At 39.6% G+C, this 20,953-nt stretch overlaps 4 protein-coding genes across 4 annotated transcripts; 3 read left to right on the forward strand and 1 right to left on the reverse strand.

The window, feature by feature from the left end:
* The first annotated feature begins 1,132 nt into the window (after positions 1–1,132).
* LOC133741349 (uncharacterized) lies at positions 1,133–4,919 on the forward strand. Its single transcript, XM_062169273.1, has 4 exons — positions 1,133–1,398; positions 1,481–1,595; positions 4,157–4,325; positions 4,411–4,919. The coding sequence occupies exons 1-4, from the start codon at positions 1,198–1,200 to the stop codon at positions 4,625–4,627; spliced, it is 702 nt and encodes a 233-aa protein (XP_062025257.1). The 5' UTR covers positions 1,133–1,197; the 3' UTR covers positions 4,628–4,919.
* A 150-nt stretch (positions 4,920–5,069) lies between these two features.
* LOC133741350 (uncharacterized) lies at positions 5,070–6,941 on the forward strand. The gene is made up of 2 exons (XM_062169274.1): positions 5,070–5,565; positions 6,205–6,941. Exons 1-2 carry the CDS (start codon positions 5,543–5,545, stop codon positions 6,752–6,754), a joined length of 573 nt encoding a protein of 190 aa, XP_062025258.1. The 5' UTR covers positions 5,070–5,542; the 3' UTR covers positions 6,755–6,941.
* A 1,093-nt stretch (positions 6,942–8,034) lies between these two features.
* On the forward strand, positions 8,035–17,714 carry LOC133736342 (protoheme IX farnesyltransferase, mitochondrial). The gene is made up of 7 exons (XM_062163801.1): positions 8,035–8,428; positions 8,815–8,944; positions 9,566–9,703; positions 9,810–9,943; positions 10,730–10,855; positions 16,915–17,018; positions 17,198–17,714. The coding sequence occupies exons 1-7, from the start codon at positions 8,121–8,123 to the stop codon at positions 17,548–17,550; spliced, it is 1,293 nt and encodes a 430-aa protein (XP_062019785.1). The 5' UTR covers positions 8,035–8,120; the 3' UTR covers positions 17,551–17,714.
* A 195-nt stretch (positions 17,715–17,909) lies between these two features.
* On the reverse strand, positions 17,910–20,725 carry LOC133736341 (pentatricopeptide repeat-containing protein At1g34160). Its single transcript, XM_062163800.1, has one exon. It carries the CDS (start codon positions 20,645–20,647, stop codon positions 18,917–18,919), a length of 1,731 nt encoding a protein of 576 aa, XP_062019784.1. The 5' UTR covers positions 20,648–20,725; the 3' UTR covers positions 17,910–18,916.
* Positions 20,726–20,953: the final 228 nt, after the last annotated feature.

Below are 20,953 nucleotides of genomic sequence, written 5' to 3' on the forward strand. Positions count from 1 at the left end.
ACCAGTTTTGTTAAAAGCTATACAGTTTTCTATTAAGAATAGAGTGCTTTGATAGGAAGGCATTTTTCTTTTGGATAAAAATTGAGTGTATCTGTTAAAAGGTAAATGAAGATATCGTTACACAATGACTTACTTAACAATAGGGCTACGACAAAATTGAGCAATGATTAGAAAATCCTAAAGTAAGTAATTAAACATAACGTTATCCTAGAGTGAAGTTTCAAGTAACCAATAACCTGACACTATCAGAGAAAGCTCCGAACACAGTCAAAAAAACCTTCTCCAATTTATTCATGATCCTAAAGGAGTCCCCTACACATAGGGGTTGTCCCCAAAACTACCAATAGAAACATCCATGCCCTCTGCCTTGGGAGGGGGTTCAGCCACTGTAGAAACCCTAGTAGTGCACTTCTTCAAGGCTTCTTCGGTTAAGCCTGCATAGTAAACTTCCGGGACTTCAAACCCTCAACTTTGGGGTTATTTTTCCAACCAAGAGGACGAACTACCCTTCATTTCTTGGAAGGTGACACTAATAGAACCCCATTTTTGTTCTTCAAAGCTAGAGCAGGTTCAACATCAAGTTGCACTGGAGCAGGAGTTTTTACCGATTCTTCTTGGCGCGTATGCTTACTGTAGGTTTGCAATGCCATAGATGCCTCTTTGAGCTCAAGAGGGCTATAGCAATAGCTTTAGCTGAAGAATCAACATCAGCAAGGTGAGGACACTGGCCTGTTTGGCTGGTGGTATGGTGATGGTGACGCCGTCATTGGCGAAGGCTATAGTGTGTTGCCGGCGCGTGCTAGCTTTAAAGTGGTGGCAATGAGGTGGCTAACAGGTGGTAAGAATTCCATCTTCTCTAGGGAAGGAGTTCATAGGATTTCGTCTTTAGAATATGTCGCAAAGAGTGTCCGCAACATCTATGCCCCTTTGATTCTCGTGGATGTTTGTAGGGTAGTTTTGGCTGTGCTTTATGATCTTTAAAGTGTTGAATTGTTTAGGTAATGACTTTTTTATCAGTTTCTGTTAAAGTGAGTCGTTATGTGTAATTTCACTGATAAATGAAATGAATGGATATTTTTCTTAAAAAAAAAAAAAAAAAAACTGTATTAAAACTATAAAAGCGGAAAACTAGAACAAGTAAAGCTGTGCCTATAATTCACTTGATTGATTCTGTTGTTCAAATTTGAATAGGAGACAATGAGCTTAGCACTCGTCCAGGGCTATTCTTCCTCTGAAGAAGAAGAAGAAGGCCAAAATGGCCTCCATTACCATAACTCATCGGACGACGACGGCGACGGCGTTGAGCACAAATTAGCATCCTCCTCCGTTTATGAGTCGTCCCGATCCACCTCCTCCAATACCTCCGCCCTCCCGTCTGCTTCCGACGCCTTCTCCGAGGTACCTCTCTTCTTTCTCTGCAATTCAAAATTAGGGTCTCAGAATTGAACTGTTTGTTTGTGTTTGTTGTGCATTCCTGGAGATTTCGGGACCCCCTGCTTTTCTGAACAACTGCGTCCAAGAATACTCCCCCCAGCAAGTGAGTCATGCTACTCGTCACAACAAACATCGCAAGGAAAAGAAAGACTTACCAGCTGGTATTCAATTGCTTCTCTATTTTCTTTTGTTTTGCATTATCATCCATTATAGACTCCATTACTACTTAGGCTTATCAAGTTGGGGTGGATCCATTACTACTATAATGTGTGAGGTGATTATCCTTAAAGAGCCACACGACTAGCCGGAGACCTGGAGTGTCCTAGCTTAACATGGTCTCCCCAAACAATTCTGTTCTAAGGGCTCAAGTGATTAGACAATGTAAAAACATGTGATATTCAGTCACTCTCAGCCTTAGGGTTACACATCAGGGTCTTTTTCTGCATGACAAGTACTAAACCTCTGCTGCGGTGAACCATATTACCGGTATTAGTCTTCCCCTGAGCAATAAATCCAAGCTGACACCTGTACCTTAGGCTGTACTTTAGCCTCCCAAATTACAAAAGAAGAAATAGATTGAGTCGGAATGGGTTGTCCATCAAGTCCTAGAATAAAATGTACAAGAAAACTTCCAGCAACGACCTTCTCCTATGTGGTCTAGAAAAGAGCAGCACCACACTCTATTTGAGGTAATTAGAACATGAGTTCCTCACTTTCTGGATTATTAATATTCAATTGAAACCTAAAATCATAGCTTAAAAGGAAGGAAAAAAGAATTAGCACACATGAATGAGGAAAAGAATGGGACAATGCTAGTCCAACCCAACGACCTTACCAGAAGGATTCTAAAATAGACAGACAATAAAATTGGTAAGCTCAAGGCTGATTGTACCAGTGTTAATCTCCCTCCTCTTGATAAAAGTCCTTCCAACCTTCTATTATGTTCAAATTTTCCGCCATCAGATCTCAAAAGCTGAGTAGCTGACCATCTTTCTACCCCTCGATTACCTCTTAGAGACAGCCCCAAATAATTGATTAGTCATTCCCCTAATCCCCTATCCCACATCCTAGGGATCAGATCTCAAAAGCTGAGTAGCTGACCATCTTTCTACCCCTTGATTACCTCTTAGAGACAGCCCCAAATAATTGATTAGTTAACCCCTCCACTTCTTCCCGAGTGCTAATCCCAGATTTTGAGAATTTTCCCTCTGTTGATTGTCAACTGAGAACATACTTAACAGGATTTAGTAACCCTTAAAAGATTGGCAAAGAAATGATTCTCCTTGAGGAAAATAAACAAATGGTATCATCTGCAAATTATAGATGAGAGATTTCCGCTACTCACCCCACTCTTCAAACCTGCAACCATTTGCACCTCCCTAGCTCTATTTAAACTTATTGGTCCAAAGTCTTCAACTTGAACTGTATCTATTTATTTATTTATTTTTTGGTGTGGAAACCAGCAAATTTAGGTCTCATTAGTGATTGCATTCACAACCAATGCTGCAGAAAATTTCATTAAAGACTTTGATCCAGTCCCCCCTCAGCATATCCCAACAATGTTGATAAACTGATTAAACTCCCACCAAAGAGCCTTCAGGATGACCAGATGATTCAGGACAGAGACAAGAGTGGGATAGGAAGTGTAGAATCTTTAAGAAATAGGTTATTTTAGAAGAAAGAGAAGGTTTTAGCTGCTGAAGTTTTTGTGGAATTAGGGAATAGAGAGCAAAAGGGGGGAGAAAACAGTGAATGGGATAGGAGAAGAGAAACCAAGGCACTGAGCCTTTGATAAACCTCCATTTCATTTCACTCCAATTCAAGCTTTTGCTTACAATAGTTAAACCTATTACAGGCTTTAGACTCACAAAAGATTAAAAGACAAAAAAAGACAAGTTACTTATCTTAAGACTTAATAGACTCTTAAAAGCACTAGACTCGTATAAATACTCTTCATAAAACTGAAAATGACTCTTGGTTTGTTTATTTATTATAAATTACCAATTTAGACTCAGCTACGGACACTTCACTTTGAACCAAAACGGGCTGGGCTTAGTCTTAGGCTTCCAAAGAGTGTAAATCTTTACTAACCAAGTTGTGGCTGCCACATTACCAGGTGATTTTGGCTCACAGCCTTCATCATCTCATCCTCCTGAAAAGGTCTCTCTTACCAAGTTGCCTCATTTTCCCCAATTGGATGCCATTCCAGGCCTTCGATTCTGCCTTTCTAGTTTCTAATTCTTCTTTAGCACAAATAATTTAATAAAATCTGGTCATTTTCTTTATTCTTCCTTCCTCTTCAGCAATTGTCCCATCACCCAACTTGAGGCCATTCTACATAAAAAATATAAAAAATGTCTGTTACATAAGAATTCATTGGAATTGGATAGACAGCATATCAACATAAAGAAACTGATGTCTATTTGGAAAATCTTTGTTATGCATTATTTACAATATGGTGTCTGATTGTGGTTTCTACTGTCTGTGGATGCCCATATAGTGCTTCTTCATCAGGAAACAACTTTCTGATAGATGAAAACATAGAACAGAACTTGGTCGTTGAATTTAGATCAAAGTTTTGAAATTAATCATGCATTTAGTACCATGACTTTTAATAGTTCAGTATCATTTTTAATAACGAGATGGTTTTTTATATGACCTTTATGTGTCCTTTCTTTCGCCTAAATTGAAGAGATTCAGACTATTGTTTTATTGTCTATAGGTGCAGTAGTGGAGTCCAAAGCTCATTTAGTTGGTATCCATGAACGAGTAAGAAGTGATCTTGATGGTAAGCAACCTCCAACAGTAGCTGATGCAAGCACAAATCAAGGAGGCAAGCGTGTGGCAACTGTAACAAATCCCAGTGCAGAGGATGCTGCAGCGCTTCTGAGGTACATATTGCCTTCTCTTGGATTATTCTCCTCCTAAGAAACTTGGCCTTGTAATTTACTAATGTGAAATATTTTGTCCTGATAGGATGTGTTTGCAATGTGGAATACCCAAGACCTTCTCCAATGCACGGGGAATGGTCTGCCCAGCATGTGGTGATCGGCCTGTAGAGGCAACCGACGACTCCAAGAAGAAGGGGTCTACAATCAAAGATAAGGAGAAGAATAAGAGGATGAAAGGCCAGTCATCTCATGCTACATGGAAAAGTGAAACTGAAATGCAGCTTCGACAGCAATTTGACTAGTAGGATCATCTCAGGTATTACCTGGAATGGAACAGCATAACATGTCATAGGTTTATTGTTACATCCATGTAGCTGCAAATCAGTAGTTAGTAGGCCCAAAGTGCAACAGGTGAATGTGATGTATGCTATGCTCTGGTATCGTGTCAAAATGTGTTCTGTACTTTTCTTGTCACCTATTACTAGAGGTGGCTCTCCTTTTCTGGTTGGTAATAACTCTCCTGGTTCAAAGCGTGGCGAAACGTCAAACTGACTTGCTTGATTAACTTTATCTCAGTAGAATGATCTTGTATTGTTGAAATGGTCTGTTTTCTATTTTTTGGTCTGATATATTAAACTAATTCCTCTAGATTAATTTTTCTTCTCTGGCAAAGAAAAAGAAAAGAAAAGATGGCCATGTGGGTATAAAAACTGAACGTGAATATAATCTGCAAAGGGCATGGGCAAGAGGCACAAAATTATCCTCGAATTAATCATATTTTGTCTGCTGCATTTCATGTCATCATCATACTTTTCTTTTGTGAAAAAAGAAGCCTAATTTCATGATTTACCTCTCTGACCTTTACACCTTAAATTAGTGTCATATATTTTTTTAATTTACTCATCTGATGCTAAAGTCCGTCAATGTATTAAGATTAAAAAAGTAACGATAAGTGAATATTAAATGCCAGCCATTAATGAGCGGAAAATTTGCCCTTTGTAGTGGAGTTTAGGTTGTTCCTCTTTGCGTGCTTCTGATGTGGGATAGGTTTGTCTGGAGTTGTCCTGGAAGTTTACCCAGGAGGGTTGTGAACTTGTATATAGATTGCCTCCCGGGCAGGATTTGGCCTGTGTCCTTGCCTGAGTTCGGTGATAGTGGTTCCGTATAAGCCCTTGGTTACTCCAGCAGGCTGGTGGTATAGCCGGAATAGTCACCATATGGATGCTATTTCTACACGGTGGTAAGCAGTATGACATTTTTTCTAGAAAGTGGCGTGTTGTTTGTAATACAATTGTGCGCTTAGGCAAACAGATGGCTAGTCGATTATTTTTGCTTAGAATACACAAAGTTGTTCTTTTTTCGTTACAACGCAAAGTTCTTCTTCTTTTGTAAAGTTTGCTTTTTTGCGAGCTTAATTTGAACTTGGAATGAAATGATATTAGGGTTTTAGACTTGAGATAATTAAATTGACTATTTTAAGCGTATGTAAAACTTGGTGGGAATTATCTTTCATATTTTGGTACAAAGATGAAATTATTGGATTAGGAAGTTCAGCAGTTCCAAGTTCAAGATAATCTCAAACAATCAATTTCACCACCTTTATATGTCAGCATTGATGTTAACCCTTGAATTTCTTTGGTCAAAGTAGCCGGCAATAACATAATCCTTGTGGAGTAGAATAATTGGAATATTTACTGATTGATCGTTGTTTGTTTCATCAAACAAGATGAACTGATAAGGTAAGATATAACTTAAAGATCAATTAATGCTTATAAAGTAATACTACACATATATGTTAATGTCAACAAGTCTTCGGTGACCTTTAAATTATGCTATAAAACATCCAACAAGCTCAGTGCCATTGTACAATTCAATACAGCAACGTTGTCGCCATAGCCATTTCCAATAGCAGGGTTATGGAGATCAACTTGTCAAGCATCACCCTCCGTCCATTCCAGCTATCAGATGTTGAAGATCTCATGACATATGCCGGCGATGAGCAAGTGACTCAACACCTCAGATGGAAGACTTTGACAACCAAAGAGGAGGCTTTCACTTTCCTCAAAGATGTTTGTATCCCCCACCCTTGGCGCCGGTCAATATGCATCGATGACCATTCAATCGGCTTCATATCGGTCTTTCCGTGGTCAGGAGATGAGAGTCACAAGGCTGATATCGGGTATGCTATATCCCCAAAGTACTGGGGACAAGGAATAGCCAGTGAAGCAGTTAAGACTACTGTCCCTCAAGTGTTCAAGGACTTCCCTCATTTGCTTAGGTTGCAAGCTTTTGCAAATTCAAAGAATAAGGCCTCTCAGAGGGTTTTGGAGAAAGCTGGGTTTCAGAAGGAGGGTTTGTTGAGAAAATATGGATGTCTTAAGGGAGAAATTATTGATTTGGTTGTTTATAGTTTTCTATCAACAGATTAGACTAGTAGACGTCCGAGAATCCAGCAATGAATAATTGGTCTTTTATGCTAAATATAGGGACTTTTATGTTTGTAACTTCTTTATTGCAAGTAATTGTGATCAGGTTTGCTCCTATCAGCTGTGTTATTACACATCTGGTTCTCTAATTTAGATGTCTACAAGCTTGCAAAGAAAGCGTGCAATTTCCCTAATTTTTGATCAGTGAGGCAAAAGGATAATACAGTCACTTGTATCCAAGGAATTTATGCCTACTCTTCCCTGATCCAATACTCTCTGGGACTCCTGACTCCTGAAAAATATTTCTTTGTAAAAGGGAAGAGCAGGGATATTGTTTTACATTGTGGTTAACAATAATTAGTCAATTAAATGAAAAAAGAAGAGGGAAAAAAGGAAGAAGCTGTGGAACAGAAGTATATGTATATACAGCTACATTTGCTGCAGCACCATCACAAACAGAAATGTGCATTGGTATATTTTCTTTCTTCGTTTTCGCTTTATCTTGGAGGTATTAACACAAAAATTAATTAGATCAAAAGAAGGACAAACTATTACTATTTCTATGGACACTGTACAAAAGGCCACAACCTAGAAAGCTGAAGCTTTTGAGTCACTCAATGAAATGAACCTTCGGGCAAACACACCTCATCATGCCAAGGCCTTTAGCACTTCCACCACCAAAACTACCCGATTGATTGATACCGACAACCACTCCACCACGGTGCATCGCCAAAGAGAAATGAGTTGATGCTAGCTCCACCCAAGAGCCACCAAAGAAATCAAGAGGGGCAACTCTATTGCTGTTGAAAACCTTAGCGGGAGTTTTTTGATCAAAAACCTTAGCGGGAGTTTGCCTATGCCTATAGTTGGTTACTTACCAATTTACCATAAGGCCACGTTTGGTTCGCGGAAAGTAAGCATCACGAAAGGAAACTTGTTCCTTTATTGTGTTTGGAATGCAAATGGAAAGGAAATCATTTCCTGAAAGAAGGGAAAGTAAGGGGGAAAAGCTTCAAAGGAATCACTTTCTCCCATTATTTCTTTGCATTTATTACTTACACCATATTATTTTATTACATTGTAAACTTTTTAACAACTTTCCTTATATTACCAAACAATGAAATGGAAAGTCCTAGGAAAATTTCATTTCTTTTTTCTTTCCGTAAACCAAACGAGACCTAAGAGAAATAAAAGACACTTCTAAAAGAAAAAAAATAAAATAAAATAAAAAATAAATAAACAAAAGGGTAGGATCTGTCATTTGTTATATATTTATTTTATTTTTCGCAAAGCGACCTTCAAAATTGGTCACAGACTCATAATTCGATCTCTCTTCTTCTTCTTCTTCTTCTGATCTGAGGAGGAGACGATGTGGAGGAACTCGGTGAGTTTCTCGTCCAAGTTGATCAATTCCAACAAGTCGCTGTTCAATCCTTCCAGTTGTTCTGGAGCAAACGACGTCGTTCGGCCACTGCTGCACTGCCGCTCCGAATTCCATCCCTATTCCTCTTCACCCCCGTCGTCTTCAGATTATCTCAAACTAGGTTTTCAGCCGTCCGATGGACTCCCAGCCCTTTCGGCTGTTGCCGTTGATCTCGCGTCTTTGGCCTCCAAATCTGCCCAGCTGACTCGTCACTATGGCCGCTGCTATTGGGAGCTCTCCAAAGCTCGCCTCAGGTACACGTTCTACGGTCTACTTTTTGTTATATATGTAAAGACTATCATTTCTGGGAGGTTATAAAAAAAAAAAAAAAAATCCCCGACTGATTTTTATTTTTGGTTGTGTTTGTCCTGATTGAAATTGTTGATATTTAGGAATAGAGCTTGTTGATGTTGGATTGGAATTCCTTTTGTAATCGCCTATTAAACGTATGCAGTCGTTAATTTGTCTGTTCTAGATAGTTGTGATCATGTGGTTTCGTTACTTCTTTAATATCAGAATCACTATATCTCGCTTTCGTACTGGACTGACTCTCGTAGGGGCTTGTGAACTTTTCGTCACATGAACTCGGTTTAAGAAGTTGTCTGACTATTTTTTTTTTTTTTGTTCAATTGCAATTCAGCATGCTAGTTGTTGCAACTTCTGGAACTGGATTTGTTCTTGGAAGTGGCAGTGCCGTCGATTTTGCTGGACTTTGTTGCACATGTGCTGGCACAATGATGGTTGCAGCATCCGCTAACTCTTTAAATCAGGTTTGTTCTTGTTCTTGTAACAGTTTGTTTTTTCTTCTTCTTCTTACACACATGTACATAAATAAATGTTTTCTTTTATGTCATTCTCATGTTATTTCCGATAAACAAGAGGTACTAGCAATGACATTGCAGTGAACATTAAGTCATTATTTCTTTAAAGTATGAAGGCCAGTCATCCTATTGAAGATTATATTGATAAATGCTTACAAATATATGATATAGTAGGTAAACCACTTTTTACTTGCTTCATTATCTTCTGCGTACTTATTATATTTGTATGTGGTGCAATAACATTATATTCCGCATCTTACTTCACAGACTTTTCCCACATTCTCTAATTATGTTAATGAAGAAAACAACTGAGAAAAGGATGAACCCGACGGGGTAAAAAATCACTACTAATACAGCATTAAAGGAACTTTAAGAGCTCCCTTTTTCTGTTGACTGATTATGGTGCATTTTAACTTTGCGATAGTAAAATTTTGTTCAGCAGTTGATCTTCAGGTGGTTTATGTGGTCCAAGTAGCGGAACATTGCACATAGTATCTTTACTTCTTTAGTGTTTTAATGTGACGTTTAACTTGATAATGTGTTGAGCTATTGTTGATTTTTCTGTTATAGGTGTTCGAGAAGTATAATGATGCCAAAATGAAGAGAACAATGCAAAGACCCCTACCTTCAGGACGCATTACGAGGCCTCATGCAGTCGCCTGGGCATGTACTGTTGGTTTAGCTGGCACTGCTTTGTTGGCAAGCAAGGTGGCCCAATGAAAATACTCGCTTCTAAAACTATTGTATGACATTAGAATTTATTGGCTATCAGTTTGGGACTAATGTTGCAGTTTTTATGACAAGGTTGTTGCAGGCTAATATGCTGGCAGCTGGTCTTGCTGCTTCCAATTTAATACTTTATGCATTTGTGTATACTCCATTGAAGCAAATTCACCCAGTAAATACATGGGTTGGCGCTGTTGTTGGTGCTATCCCACCACTTCTAGGGTAAAGTGTTCCCTGGTTCTATTTGAAATGTTCTTTCATTGAAATTCTTGCTCTGTTAGTAGCTTTAGTATCTTTGACTATTGAAAAAATGTGTTATGATAACGCTAAGTAGCTGTAATCTAAGTGTTTGCGAGTGTGCGTGCACACACCTTGTGCAATTGCTTTCTGCTCTAGGTTGGGCCATTTACTTATTAATCTCATTTTCTATGTTTCTTTCTTTTGTGTTCATTCAATTTCTCCATGCTACATTCTTTTGCCCTTATGAAGTTCATGTGTTTGTTTCTCCTATGAACTTCAATTTTAACCTCAAAAAAATAAAAAAAGTTTAAAAACAATTTCACTCCTCAAGGAACTTTGGAAGCTTGCTACTGTGCAGTCTAAAAAAAAAAAGAATGTGGAATATGTATGTTTTTGAAGTTTTCAACTACTTTGGTAATGTCGAGTTTATTACTTATTGTGTGCAATCCTAGCTATATATGAGTTCTTGTTTCAACTTCTGGGAAGTAAGTGAACTGTAGCACATTTTGCAGAACATTATATGATTGTTTTCCGGTTATGGACATGCCTAATCCTGAAGGATATGACCTTAAAATATAAAACTGGAAAGAAAAATCTTTATAAATGTGGGAAAAACTTTTAGAAGTTTTTTCCTCACAATCAACTTGATATGCAATTGTTATTGACCTCAGTTTATTACCACACTAAACCAGTTGATATGTATTGAGTTTTTATGCAGAACCATATATTCCTGCATGCTTTCTCATGATTCCTCTTTTGGACTTTCAGTTGGGCGGCAGCATCTGGCCAGGTTTCACTCAATGCAATGATTCTCCCAGCTGCGCTATATTTTTGGCAAATACCTCATTTTATGGCCCTTGCATACTTATGTCGCAATGACTATGCTGCTGGAGGGTATGTATGTTCTCTCATCTGAAGTCCTGATGTGTGAAGTAATTGGTGACTGCATGTCACCAGTTCTTTCAAGGTCTTACTTTAGCCATTTTGGCATCAATTGGATTTGCTCACCTGTTATGTTGGGAAATTGTTTCAAAATGGGGTATTTATTTTCTACATTTGTTCCATGATATATGGTTATATATCAAGAATTAGTCAATATTCGAGAATGCGCTATGAGTAAAATGCAGATATGAATATATCATTGATGCAGTTAATTCACTGCCTAGACACCAGGATCAACAAACTCTAAGGTTTAGGGCTTTAACACAGGTTTTGTAGGGTAGAAAGTGAAAACTAAGAACTAGGATTCCCTCCCAGATTTCTCACTCACACATAAGGCTTCACACCAACACTCCAATCTCAAGAAAACTCAGAAACACTCTGAAACTTTTATTCATCAAGACATATCTGGCCACTTGGCACTTACACTTATTTATATTTGAGCAGATAGCTCATATTAACCAGCATTAAAGACTCATTCATAGCTAGGGCTGTTACACTTCAAAAAACTGAAGCATAAAAGACCTAATAAAGGAATTTAAACTCCTAAACTGAAACTGAAATAATAAAGAAACTTTGGAACTCCCAAACTGAAACTGGAAAGACACCGGCCTAGAGACTTCTAGCATGAAAGCAATTAATCAAACCATATGGAAAGGGAATGACTAGCTGCTCTCTTTTTCCATTTCTTCCGCTCATAAACCTTAAAAGGTTTGACTATGATGTCCTCATCAATTCTCCCCGGCTGGGAAGAACTCGCCTCCGGTGAGATAAAGCTGTAGTATCTTTCCAGGATATCTGGATCGATGCGCTGCAGCTCCTCCTTAGTTACCAAAGTGTTGTCAGGATCTGGTCTGTCCTTCCATTTAATTAGGTACTTCTGGTAGCCACCTTGTTTTGTCGAAACAACCTGCTCATCCACAATATTTTCCACCACATCTCTCTTAGGAACTTTAGAACGAGGCAGAGGTGGGGTGATTGGTGAAAATTCAGAAGAAAATGGCAACACAGGCACCACAGGTTCTCTATAGGGCAGTAAGTCCTCCACATTAAAAGTAGAACTGATTCCCATTTCTGGAGTTCTAACACATATGCATTGGTTCCAACCTTCTGCAATACTTTAAAAGGTCCAATGCTGTGAGTTTGTAACTTCTTTGCCTTCCCTTTAGAGAAACGTTCAAGTCTAACTCGAACCATGACAAAGTCTCCCACTGAAAATTCCTTGAATGCTCGATGTACATCAGCAGCATTTTTATATTGCTCATTGCTCCTGTTAATCCGACGATTAATCTCAGCATGCAGCTCATGAATATGACTTGCAAATTCATTAGCTGACTGTGATGGCCTATGTGAAACTGTCATGGGAATGAGATCTATTGGAGCTCTGGGCTTGTGACCATAAACAGCTTCAAAGGGGCTCATGCCTATAGTCCGGTTAACTGAATTATTATATGCAAACTCAGCAATAGGTAAAATTGAATCCCAAGACCTGATATGCTCACCAACCAAACTTCGCAGCAGATTTCCCAAACTTCTATTCACCACTTCAGTTTGCCCATCTGTTTGCTGATGGTAAGCAGATGAAAACTTGAGTTTGGTGCCCAACATGTGCCACAAAGTCTTCCAAAAATAACTCATGAATCGAACATCACGATCAGACGCTATAGTTTTAGGCAAACCATGCAACTGAACAACCTCATTCATGAAAAGCTTGGCCACTTCAGAAGCATCAAATGTCTTAGAACAAGGAAGGAAATGAGCCATTTTAGAAAAACGATCCACAACCACAAAAATAGAATCATGTCTCTGTGTAGTCTTACGCAACCCAAGCACAAAATCCATGCTAATATCTTGCCAAGGAGCATGTGGGACAGGCAGCGGGGTGTATAACCCTGTGTTTTGCCTTTTGTGCTTTGCCAATTGACAAGTACGGCATCGTTCAACAACTTTAGCAACATCACGTTTAAGACTAGGCCAATAGAAGCGATCCTCCACAAGAGCAATGGTTTTGTCTATCCCAAAATGTCCTATGATCCCACCATCATGTAGCTCTAAGATTAGGAAGTCTCTCACTGATGTGTGAGGAATACAAAGTTTGGTTCCTTTGAAAAGAAACCCATCTTGTAGAACAAACTTAGTGCTTTTGGATTGCTTTTCCAAGAGAGCTGAAAATATTCTTCCAAAGTCTGGACAATTCAAATACTCTTCTTTCAGATTATCGAATCCAGCCACTTCCACACTCATAGTGTGTAAAAGTGAGTTCCTGCGGCTAAGAGCATCTGCTACTTTATTCTCCACTCTAGATTTATGCTTCAACACAAAAGTATACTCTTGAATAAATTCAGCTCATTTTGCATGTCGTGGGTTTACTCTCTTCTGTGAATTGAGATATCGCAGAGCCTCATGATCAGAATACAAGACAAATTCTTGTGGCAGCAAGTAATGTCTCCAATACCGCAAGGATTGAACCACTGCATAAAACTCTGTCATAGGTAGAGTACTTCTGCTTGGCCTCATTCAGCTTTTCGCTGAAATATGCAATAGGATGCCCCTCTTGGCTTAGAACTCCACCAATTCCAACACCTGAAGCATCACATGTAACCTCAAAAGCTTTGTGAAATCAGTAAGGCGCATAACATGAGCATTAATCATTCTGGTTTTGATCTCCTGAAATGCCTTTGCAGTTGCATTTGTCCACCAAAACTTCCCTTTCTTTATGCAATTAGTAATTGGAGCCATGATAGAACTAAACCCAGCAATGAATCGACGATAAAAGGTAGCCAATCCATGAAAACTACGCACCTCATGTATGTTTTTTGGTTCTGCCCATTCAGCAATAGCCTTGACTTTCTCTGGATCTGCTTGCATTCCCTTTGACGACACAACAAATCCCAAAAAGATAACTTCATTGGACATGAATGAACACTTTTTAAGGCTTGCAAACAACTTCTCTCTTCTAAGAGTTGTGTAGACTTGCTTCAAGTGATTAAGATACTGCTCTTTGGATGTGCTATAAATTAAAATATCGTCAAAATAGACAACCAAGAACTTACCCATGAACGGCCTCGTAACTTGTGTCATAACTCATGAAAATGTTGGGTGCGTTAGTTAGTCCAAATGGCATGACTAACCATTCATACAAACCATCCTTTGTCTTGAAGGCGGTTTTCCATTCATCTCCAGGTCTGATGCGGATCTAGTGATAACCACTCAAATCAATCTTAGAAAAGATAGTAGCTCCTGCCATCATGTTCAGCATGTCATCAAGTCTCGGTATTGGAAACTGATATTTGACTGTGATTTTGTTGATGGCTCTGCTATCCACACACATTCTCCAAGAGCCATCCTTTTTTGGTGTGAGAAGGGCAGGAACAGCACATGGGCTAAGGCTTTCTTGAATGAACCCTTTTGCAAGAAGCTCATCAACCTGCCTTTTCAATTCTGCATGCTCGGTTGGATTCATCCGATAATGTGGTAAATTAGGTAATGTTGCTCCAGGGACCAGATCAATTGCATGTTGAATATCCCGGAGAGGAGGAAGTTCATTTGGAAGGTCCTCGGCAAATACATCAGTAAACTGTTCAAGGATTGATTTCACATCCGGGGGCAACTCCAAACTAGTCAAAGGGTGAGATTCCTTTGCAATCAATATAAAAATAACAGAATCACCTGTTGTCTCCCTTGCAGAGTGTCTTGGACTGATGATATTAAGGGATTTTGATTGCTGCCCCCCTTTGCTAAGTGTTGGTTGGGGTACTAGTCTGGGCTGGATCGGGTTCAGCTTGATGTGCTTTCCTTCATGAATAAAGGAACATGAGTTGGCTCGGCCCGAAATGGTGACATCCAGATCATACAACCATGGTCTGCCCAAAAGAATGTGTCCCACGTCCATTGGCACCACATCAACAGTATCCTTGTAAGATGAAAACTGAATAGGAACTGGACATCGCTGTGTCACGGGAATGGAAGACTTGTCAATCCATGCCACACGATAAGGTTGAGGATGATCAGCAGTGGTCAAACCCAATTTAGAAATGGTTTGAGGGGAGACAACATTAATGTAGCTTCCATTGTCAATGATGACTTTATAACTTTTGTCTCCACACTTAACATAAGTGTGAAAAATGTTTGTTCTCCGCCAATCTTCAGTACTCTTAGGTTGAGTCAAAGTGCATCTAACCACAGCCATTCTTGGTTGAGCAATGTCTATAGGTTCACCCTCCAAATCATCATCTTCTGTGCTTGCTGTAAACAAACTTCGAGTTTGCTCTTTTGTAGGGCATTGACCAGCATAGTGTCCATAACCTTGACATCTATAGCACCTTATAGATCCCCCTCCTCGCATACCAGATTGCAGTCCCTTTCCTTTATCAGCTTTCACCATGGAATTGGCAGTACTAGAGCCATTAGAGAATGGATACGGTTTTGTTCCAGAGGTGCTGGGACGAAAGTCAGGATTTCGCTGGTCAAACCGCATGTGCACAGTGGTTGTGGGGGTCTTCAAGTAGCGCTCCGATTCTTGCACTAATTGATAAGCTCGCTCTAATGAATATACATCATGAGGGATCAGCTCTCTTTGAAGTTCTGGACGAAGACCTGTTCTGAAATGAGCAAGAGTTACTGATGGGTCTTCGGTGATGTTACATCTCACCATAAATTCTTCAAACTTATCAATTTAATCAGCAGCTGTCATGCTCCCTTGGCGAAGAGATTGCCATTGGTCCAGCAAGCGTTCCTTGTAAGACAAAGGAAGGAACATATTTCTCCTTCAGCCTTTCTTTCATCTCATCCCAATAAGCAATAGATTCTTCACCATCTCTTGCAATTCATCTTTCCACATTAGACCACCAGTCTCAAGCCTTACCCACCAATTTCATCTTTGCAAACCTTATCCTGCGATCTGCAGACAACTCATACCATTCAAAATAATGATCCATGTCTTATAACCAATCCAAGAAAACCTTTGCATTCAGCTGGCCATCAAAACTTGGAGCTTCAATCTTCATAGACTTCATTGCTTTTTCTTCAGAATCATGTCTATCTTGCCCATTGTTACGTCGAACATTTTGTCTGCAAACATTCCTTCTAGGTTGCACCCTCGGCCCCCCACGTACCCTTTCTTCTTCATTGTAGATGGAAGCTTCAATTTCTGCCAAACGACGGTCAGAAGCAACTGCCTGATCTTGTATTCTGGTCTCAAGCTGACCAATTTGGGCGGCTAAACCTTCTATCGTTTTAGCCAAAATTTCAAGATCCATGGCTAAATGAAGTTTCTTTTGGCTGGAGGTAGGAGACACCAGAGCTTGTCCAGCTCTGATACCAAAACTGATGCAGTTAATTCACTGCCTAGACACCAGAATCAACAAACTCTAAGGTTTAGGGCTTTAACACACAGGTTTTGTAGGGTAGAAAGTGAAAACTAAGAACTAGGATTCCCTCCCAGGTTTCTCACTCACACATAAGGCTTCACACCAACACTCCAATCTCAGGAAAACTCAGAAACACTCTGAAATTTTTATTCATCAAGACATATCTGGCCACTTGGCACTTACACTTATTTATATTTGAGCAGATAGCTCATATTAACTAGCATTAAAGACTCATTCATAGCTAGGGCTGTTACACTTCAAAAAACTGAAGCATAAAAGACCTAATAAAGGAATTTAAACTCCTAAACTGAAACTGAAATAATAAAGAAACTTTGGAACTCCCAAACTGAAACTGAAAAGACACCGGCCTAGAGACTTCTAGCATGAAAGCAATTAATCAAACCATATGGAAAGGGAATGACTAGCTGCTCTCTTTTTCCATTTCTTCCGCTCATAAACCTTAAAAGGTTTGACTATGATGTCCTCATCAATCACCCAAAACAATGCAGAAATGATTGTATTATCCAAAAAAATTTCTGGTGTGGTGGTGTTCAATGTGCTTTGTGAGCCACAATTATTTGTGCAGTTCACTAGTTTCTTTGGTGTGACACCCTCTAATTTTTTTCTTATTTGCTGTACATTCAGGTTTAGGATGTTCTCTCTTGCTGATGCTTCTGGTCAAAGAACAGCTTCAGTGGCTTTAAGGAATTGTGCTTACCTTATCCCTTTGGGATATGTGGCATATGATTGTGAGTCAGAAGATTCCCAAACAGAAAAGTTCATGCCTTTTAATCTTATTTTATCAAAGTTTCATTTGTATTTTGTATCTGGCATTGGTGATGTTACTTTGTTTTCTATCCTTCAGTATGGGAAAAATTTATTGCTTCGGATTACTTGTGATTTCACAGTTTTATCTTTTTGTCTGTAGGGGGTGTCACTTCTGGATGGTTTTGTATTGAATCTACCATTCTTACTCTCGCAATAAGTGCAACGGCATTTTCATTCTATAAAGACCGTACGACACATAAAGCTAGGAGGATGTTTCACGCCAGCCTTCTTTATCTTCCTGTATTTATGTCAGGGATTCTGTTTCACCGTATCTCTGATAATCCGCAATGCCTTGTTGAAGAGAGTTCACAGTGTATTGCTGAGCTTTCAATGTCCTCACAAGATGGAAATGTCATCCAGAAAGACAAATTAAAGAAGCATCGCCCACCTGTATCATATGCTTCTGTTGCACCTTTTCCTTTCCTTCCGGTTCCGTCATATGTGTCTTCATGAATATTTGAGTCCCCGGGTTTTGTAGAATAAAGGTCGAAAGCAGCCTAGTAAATATTTTTTGTGCAAAGATGCACGTATATTTTCCATAGTAAGCCTTGCATGACAAGTTGAAAGCCTGTCTTTTGTTGCGAATGCAATCCTTTATTTTTTGCCTTTTCCTTGTATTTTGCTTTCACGAGGTTTAAATACTTTTGAATTATACATGTATTGTTCATTTGAGGTCTGAGAAATTAGGCCTACTATTTAACAATTTTCTCATCACGATTTACCTCATTGTTCAGGTTTCAAGTACTTTCATTGCTCAATCTGGAGAATCAATAGTTTAAAGATGAATTCACCTACAGTATCTTGTTTCTCAATATCATTGGTGCTTTTGGCAGCTTTTAGCAAACAAAATAAAAGAAAACGTCTTATGAATGATGGAGCAATCTCTAATTTACAAAGTTGATTGCTGTGTAATCCAACAGTTTGTTCTGTGGTAGTGCAATGATATGAGAGACGCTTTTTACATGTCAAGAACATCAATATGTGCCATATGTTTACATTGGAGGCATCTTTGTCGTCTTTAGGTCAACAAATTCTTCAATTTCTTCTCTGTTAAATGGTATACTTGAGGTTAAGAAACTCTTCAATTTCTTCTCTGTTAAATGGTAGAGGTAACACTGCATATGCATATCTTTGCGCCAAGCCAAGTTTCTTTCATGCAAATCACCTTATATTAACCAACTACAACAGCGAGGCTTCAAAACCTTTAAGCATATCTTTGCACCAAGCCAAGTTTCTTTCATGCAAATCACCTTATATTAACCAACTACAACTGAGACTCTGAGAGGCTTCAAAACCTTACGTTTCACTAACGACCAATAACAACTTCATAGAGGCTTTCATCCGTTCAATTTTCCTCTTTTACCATATAACCGTGACGATGCAGGACATCGACACCAAGCTATTCATGCTGAGTAATGATTTCACTGCACTTGCACACATCATGGTATGATCACTACATGATCAGCTACAGATAGACTCGGAACTCTACTTTTTAATAGCAGGATTCTGCCAACCCAAGTATGAGTCTAACAATAGTAGCAGATATCCGTAGACAGGTCACTGGAGAAACAATGAATGAAATCCTTCCTAACCTATTTCTCCCGGGTCCAGGAAATATGTGTACTTGAACAAAACAAACTGTACCACTAATTGTTGATTCGACCTCCAGAAGTCTGCTCTTCACTTGATACTGAAGGAGAAAATGCTGACAGGAGATCTAGTTTATGGATGCAATCTATTTCCGTTCAGAACACCTAACTGAAATCATTCTCCCAAATACCCCATCCCCTGTTTAGCTATATGTTAGAACAAATCTATGTCACCAATAATCTCTGCAAGAACAAAGTCCATCTTGAAATCTGTGAAACCGGGCTCGATCCCTTACAATAATTTCCCTATTATATATTTCTGAAATAAGTTTCATCACGACATGACAATCATCACATATTCTTAGGTTCTTAATCACCTGAATTGGTGTCCCCTCATCAGTGCTGATCAAACCAAAAGCCACAGCCAACTTCTCACAATGGTAGCTCAATGCATTTTCTTTGTCCTCCTCCCCAATATCATGCAACACATGATTTGTCTTTGCAACATATCCATAGGCTTTAATCCTGCAATTGATCTCATCTAGCTTTGAATAAATCTCATGCCTATTAACATGGTTTTGATCACCATTCAAAAATTTGTGTATCACACCTTCTACTTCTATGTAACCGAAACCCGGTATCTTCTTCACATCCCTTCTCTTCATGGCTTCCCTCACCCTGCCTACATCATCCCATCTCTTATGAGCCGCATAAACATTTGATAACAACACGAAATCACCACAACCCTCAGACCCCAACTCAACCAAGTTCCGTGAAGCCATCTCTGCCATTTCCACATTCCCATAGGTCTTGCTGGCACCAAGCAAAGTCTGCCACAGTACTACATCAGGAAACATCGGCATAGATTTCACAATATCATAAGCCTCTTGAAGTCGCCCAGCTCGTCCCAACAAATCAACCACAGTCCCATAATGCTTAACATTCGGCACCATCCCACCTCCCGCCATTGAATTAAATAACTTAACCCCATCTTCCACCAGTCCTGCATGATTGCACGCACACAACGCAGCAAGATACGACACTGCATCAGGGCACACTCCATTTTTACCCATCTTCTCAAAAAGCTCAAGCGCTTTACAACCATCGCCGTGCATAGCAAATGCCATTATCATCGTATTCCAAGTTATCAAATTCTTCCCACATCTCATATTCTCAAACACCTCATATGCTCTATCCACGAACCCGCATTTTGCATACATATCAATAACCGCATTGCAAACAATGACATGCGTATCAAGCTTGGCATTCACTATATAGGTATGTATTCTCTCTCCACCTCTCAATGCACCCAACTGAGAACACGCCGAGAGCGCACCGAGGACAGTGACTTCATTGGGCTTTAACCCCTCTTCCTCAGTCATTCTCTCAAACAAAGCTAAAGCCTCACTGGGTTGACTCCCCTGAGCCAACCCAGCAACCAAAGCATTCCAACAAGCTATATCCCTCTCGGGCATTTCGTCGAACACCTTCTGCGCAAAACCCAGCTTCCCAACTTTCGCGTACACATCAAGCAAAGTAGTTCGCAACAACACATCGCGTCCAAACCCGAAACGCAGAAGCTGAGAGTGAATCTGCATGGCCTCGGACAACGCCAAGGCGCGTGCACACGCTTTGAGAGCGAAGGAGCAAGTGAGCGCGTCGACCTTTTGGGAAGAGCGCGACATGGTGGCGTACCATGTGACGGCTTGGGTGGGTTGGAGGCTCTGAGCGAGGCCTCGAACGACGGCGTTCCAGTGCCTGGTGGAAGGGCTTTGGAGTTGGTGGAAGAGGGTTGTGGCGTAAGGGAGATTGGCGATGGGGGGAAGAGCACAGAGCTCGAGGAGCTTGATGGTGATGGAGGGGTAGAGTTGGAATCGGCCAATGGTTACGAGGTGGGCTTGGAGCTGTTTGATGTGGGTGAGAGAGTCGCATTTCTGTAACAACAACTCCAAGTTGGCCATTCCATCACAATGACGAGCAGGTCCGGAGGCATTTGTATCTAGTTCCAATCCCTCCTATCTTTATTGTTTTCGAGAGAATTTCACAGATGATCACTCAATTACTTTGGTCACTCAATTTTCAAATATATCACTTTGGTCACTCAACTATTATTCTATCAATCAATTTAATAACCGAATGACATTTTGTCTCACTTTAATCACTTTCCCCAATCATTCCAATTCAAATTTTTTAATTTCTCACAATTGGTTGGACGAAAATATCATTGATATTGCGGAAAATAAAGTTTTATTTAAGGAAAAAAATTA

This window comes from Rosa rugosa, chromosome 3 (assembly GCF_958449725.1).
Source record: "Rosa rugosa chromosome 3, drRosRugo1.1, whole genome shotgun sequence".
NCBI lineage: Eukaryota > Viridiplantae > Streptophyta > Magnoliopsida > Rosales > Rosaceae > Rosa > Rosa rugosa.

Coding starts and splice junctions, on each gene's coding strand:
- LOC133741350 (XM_062169274.1), top strand. CDS start 5,543: ATGGATGCTATTTCTACACGGTG. Junction 5,566..6,204: donor GATGCTATTTCTACACGGTG/GTAAGCAGTATG, acceptor AATTCAATACAG/CAACGTTGTCGCCATAGCCA.
- LOC133736341 (XM_062163800.1), bottom strand. CDS start 20,647: ATGGCCAACTTGGAGTTGTTGTTACAGAAATGCGACTCTCTCACCCAC.
- LOC133741349 (XM_062169273.1), top strand. CDS start 1,198: ATGAGCTTAGCACTCGTCCAGGGCTATTCTTCCTCTGAAGAAGAAGAA. Junction 1,399..1,480: donor CTTCCGACGCCTTCTCCGAG/GTACCTCTCTTC, acceptor GCATTCCTGGAG/ATTTCGGGACCCCCTGCTTT. Junction 1,596..4,156: donor AAAGAAAGACTTACCAGCTG/GTATTCAATTGC, acceptor TATTGTCTATAG/GTGCAGTAGTGGAGTCCAAA.
- LOC133736342 (XM_062163801.1), top strand. CDS start 8,121: ATGTGGAGGAACTCGGTGAGTTTCTCGTCCAAGTTGATCAATTCCAAC. Junction 8,945..9,565: donor CCGCTAACTCTTTAAATCAG/GTTTGTTCTTGT, acceptor TTTCTGTTATAG/GTGTTCGAGAAGTATAATGA. Junction 9,704..9,809: donor CTGCTTTGTTGGCAAGCAAG/GTGGCCCAATGA, acceptor AGGTTGTTGCAG/GCTAATATGCTGGCAGCTGG.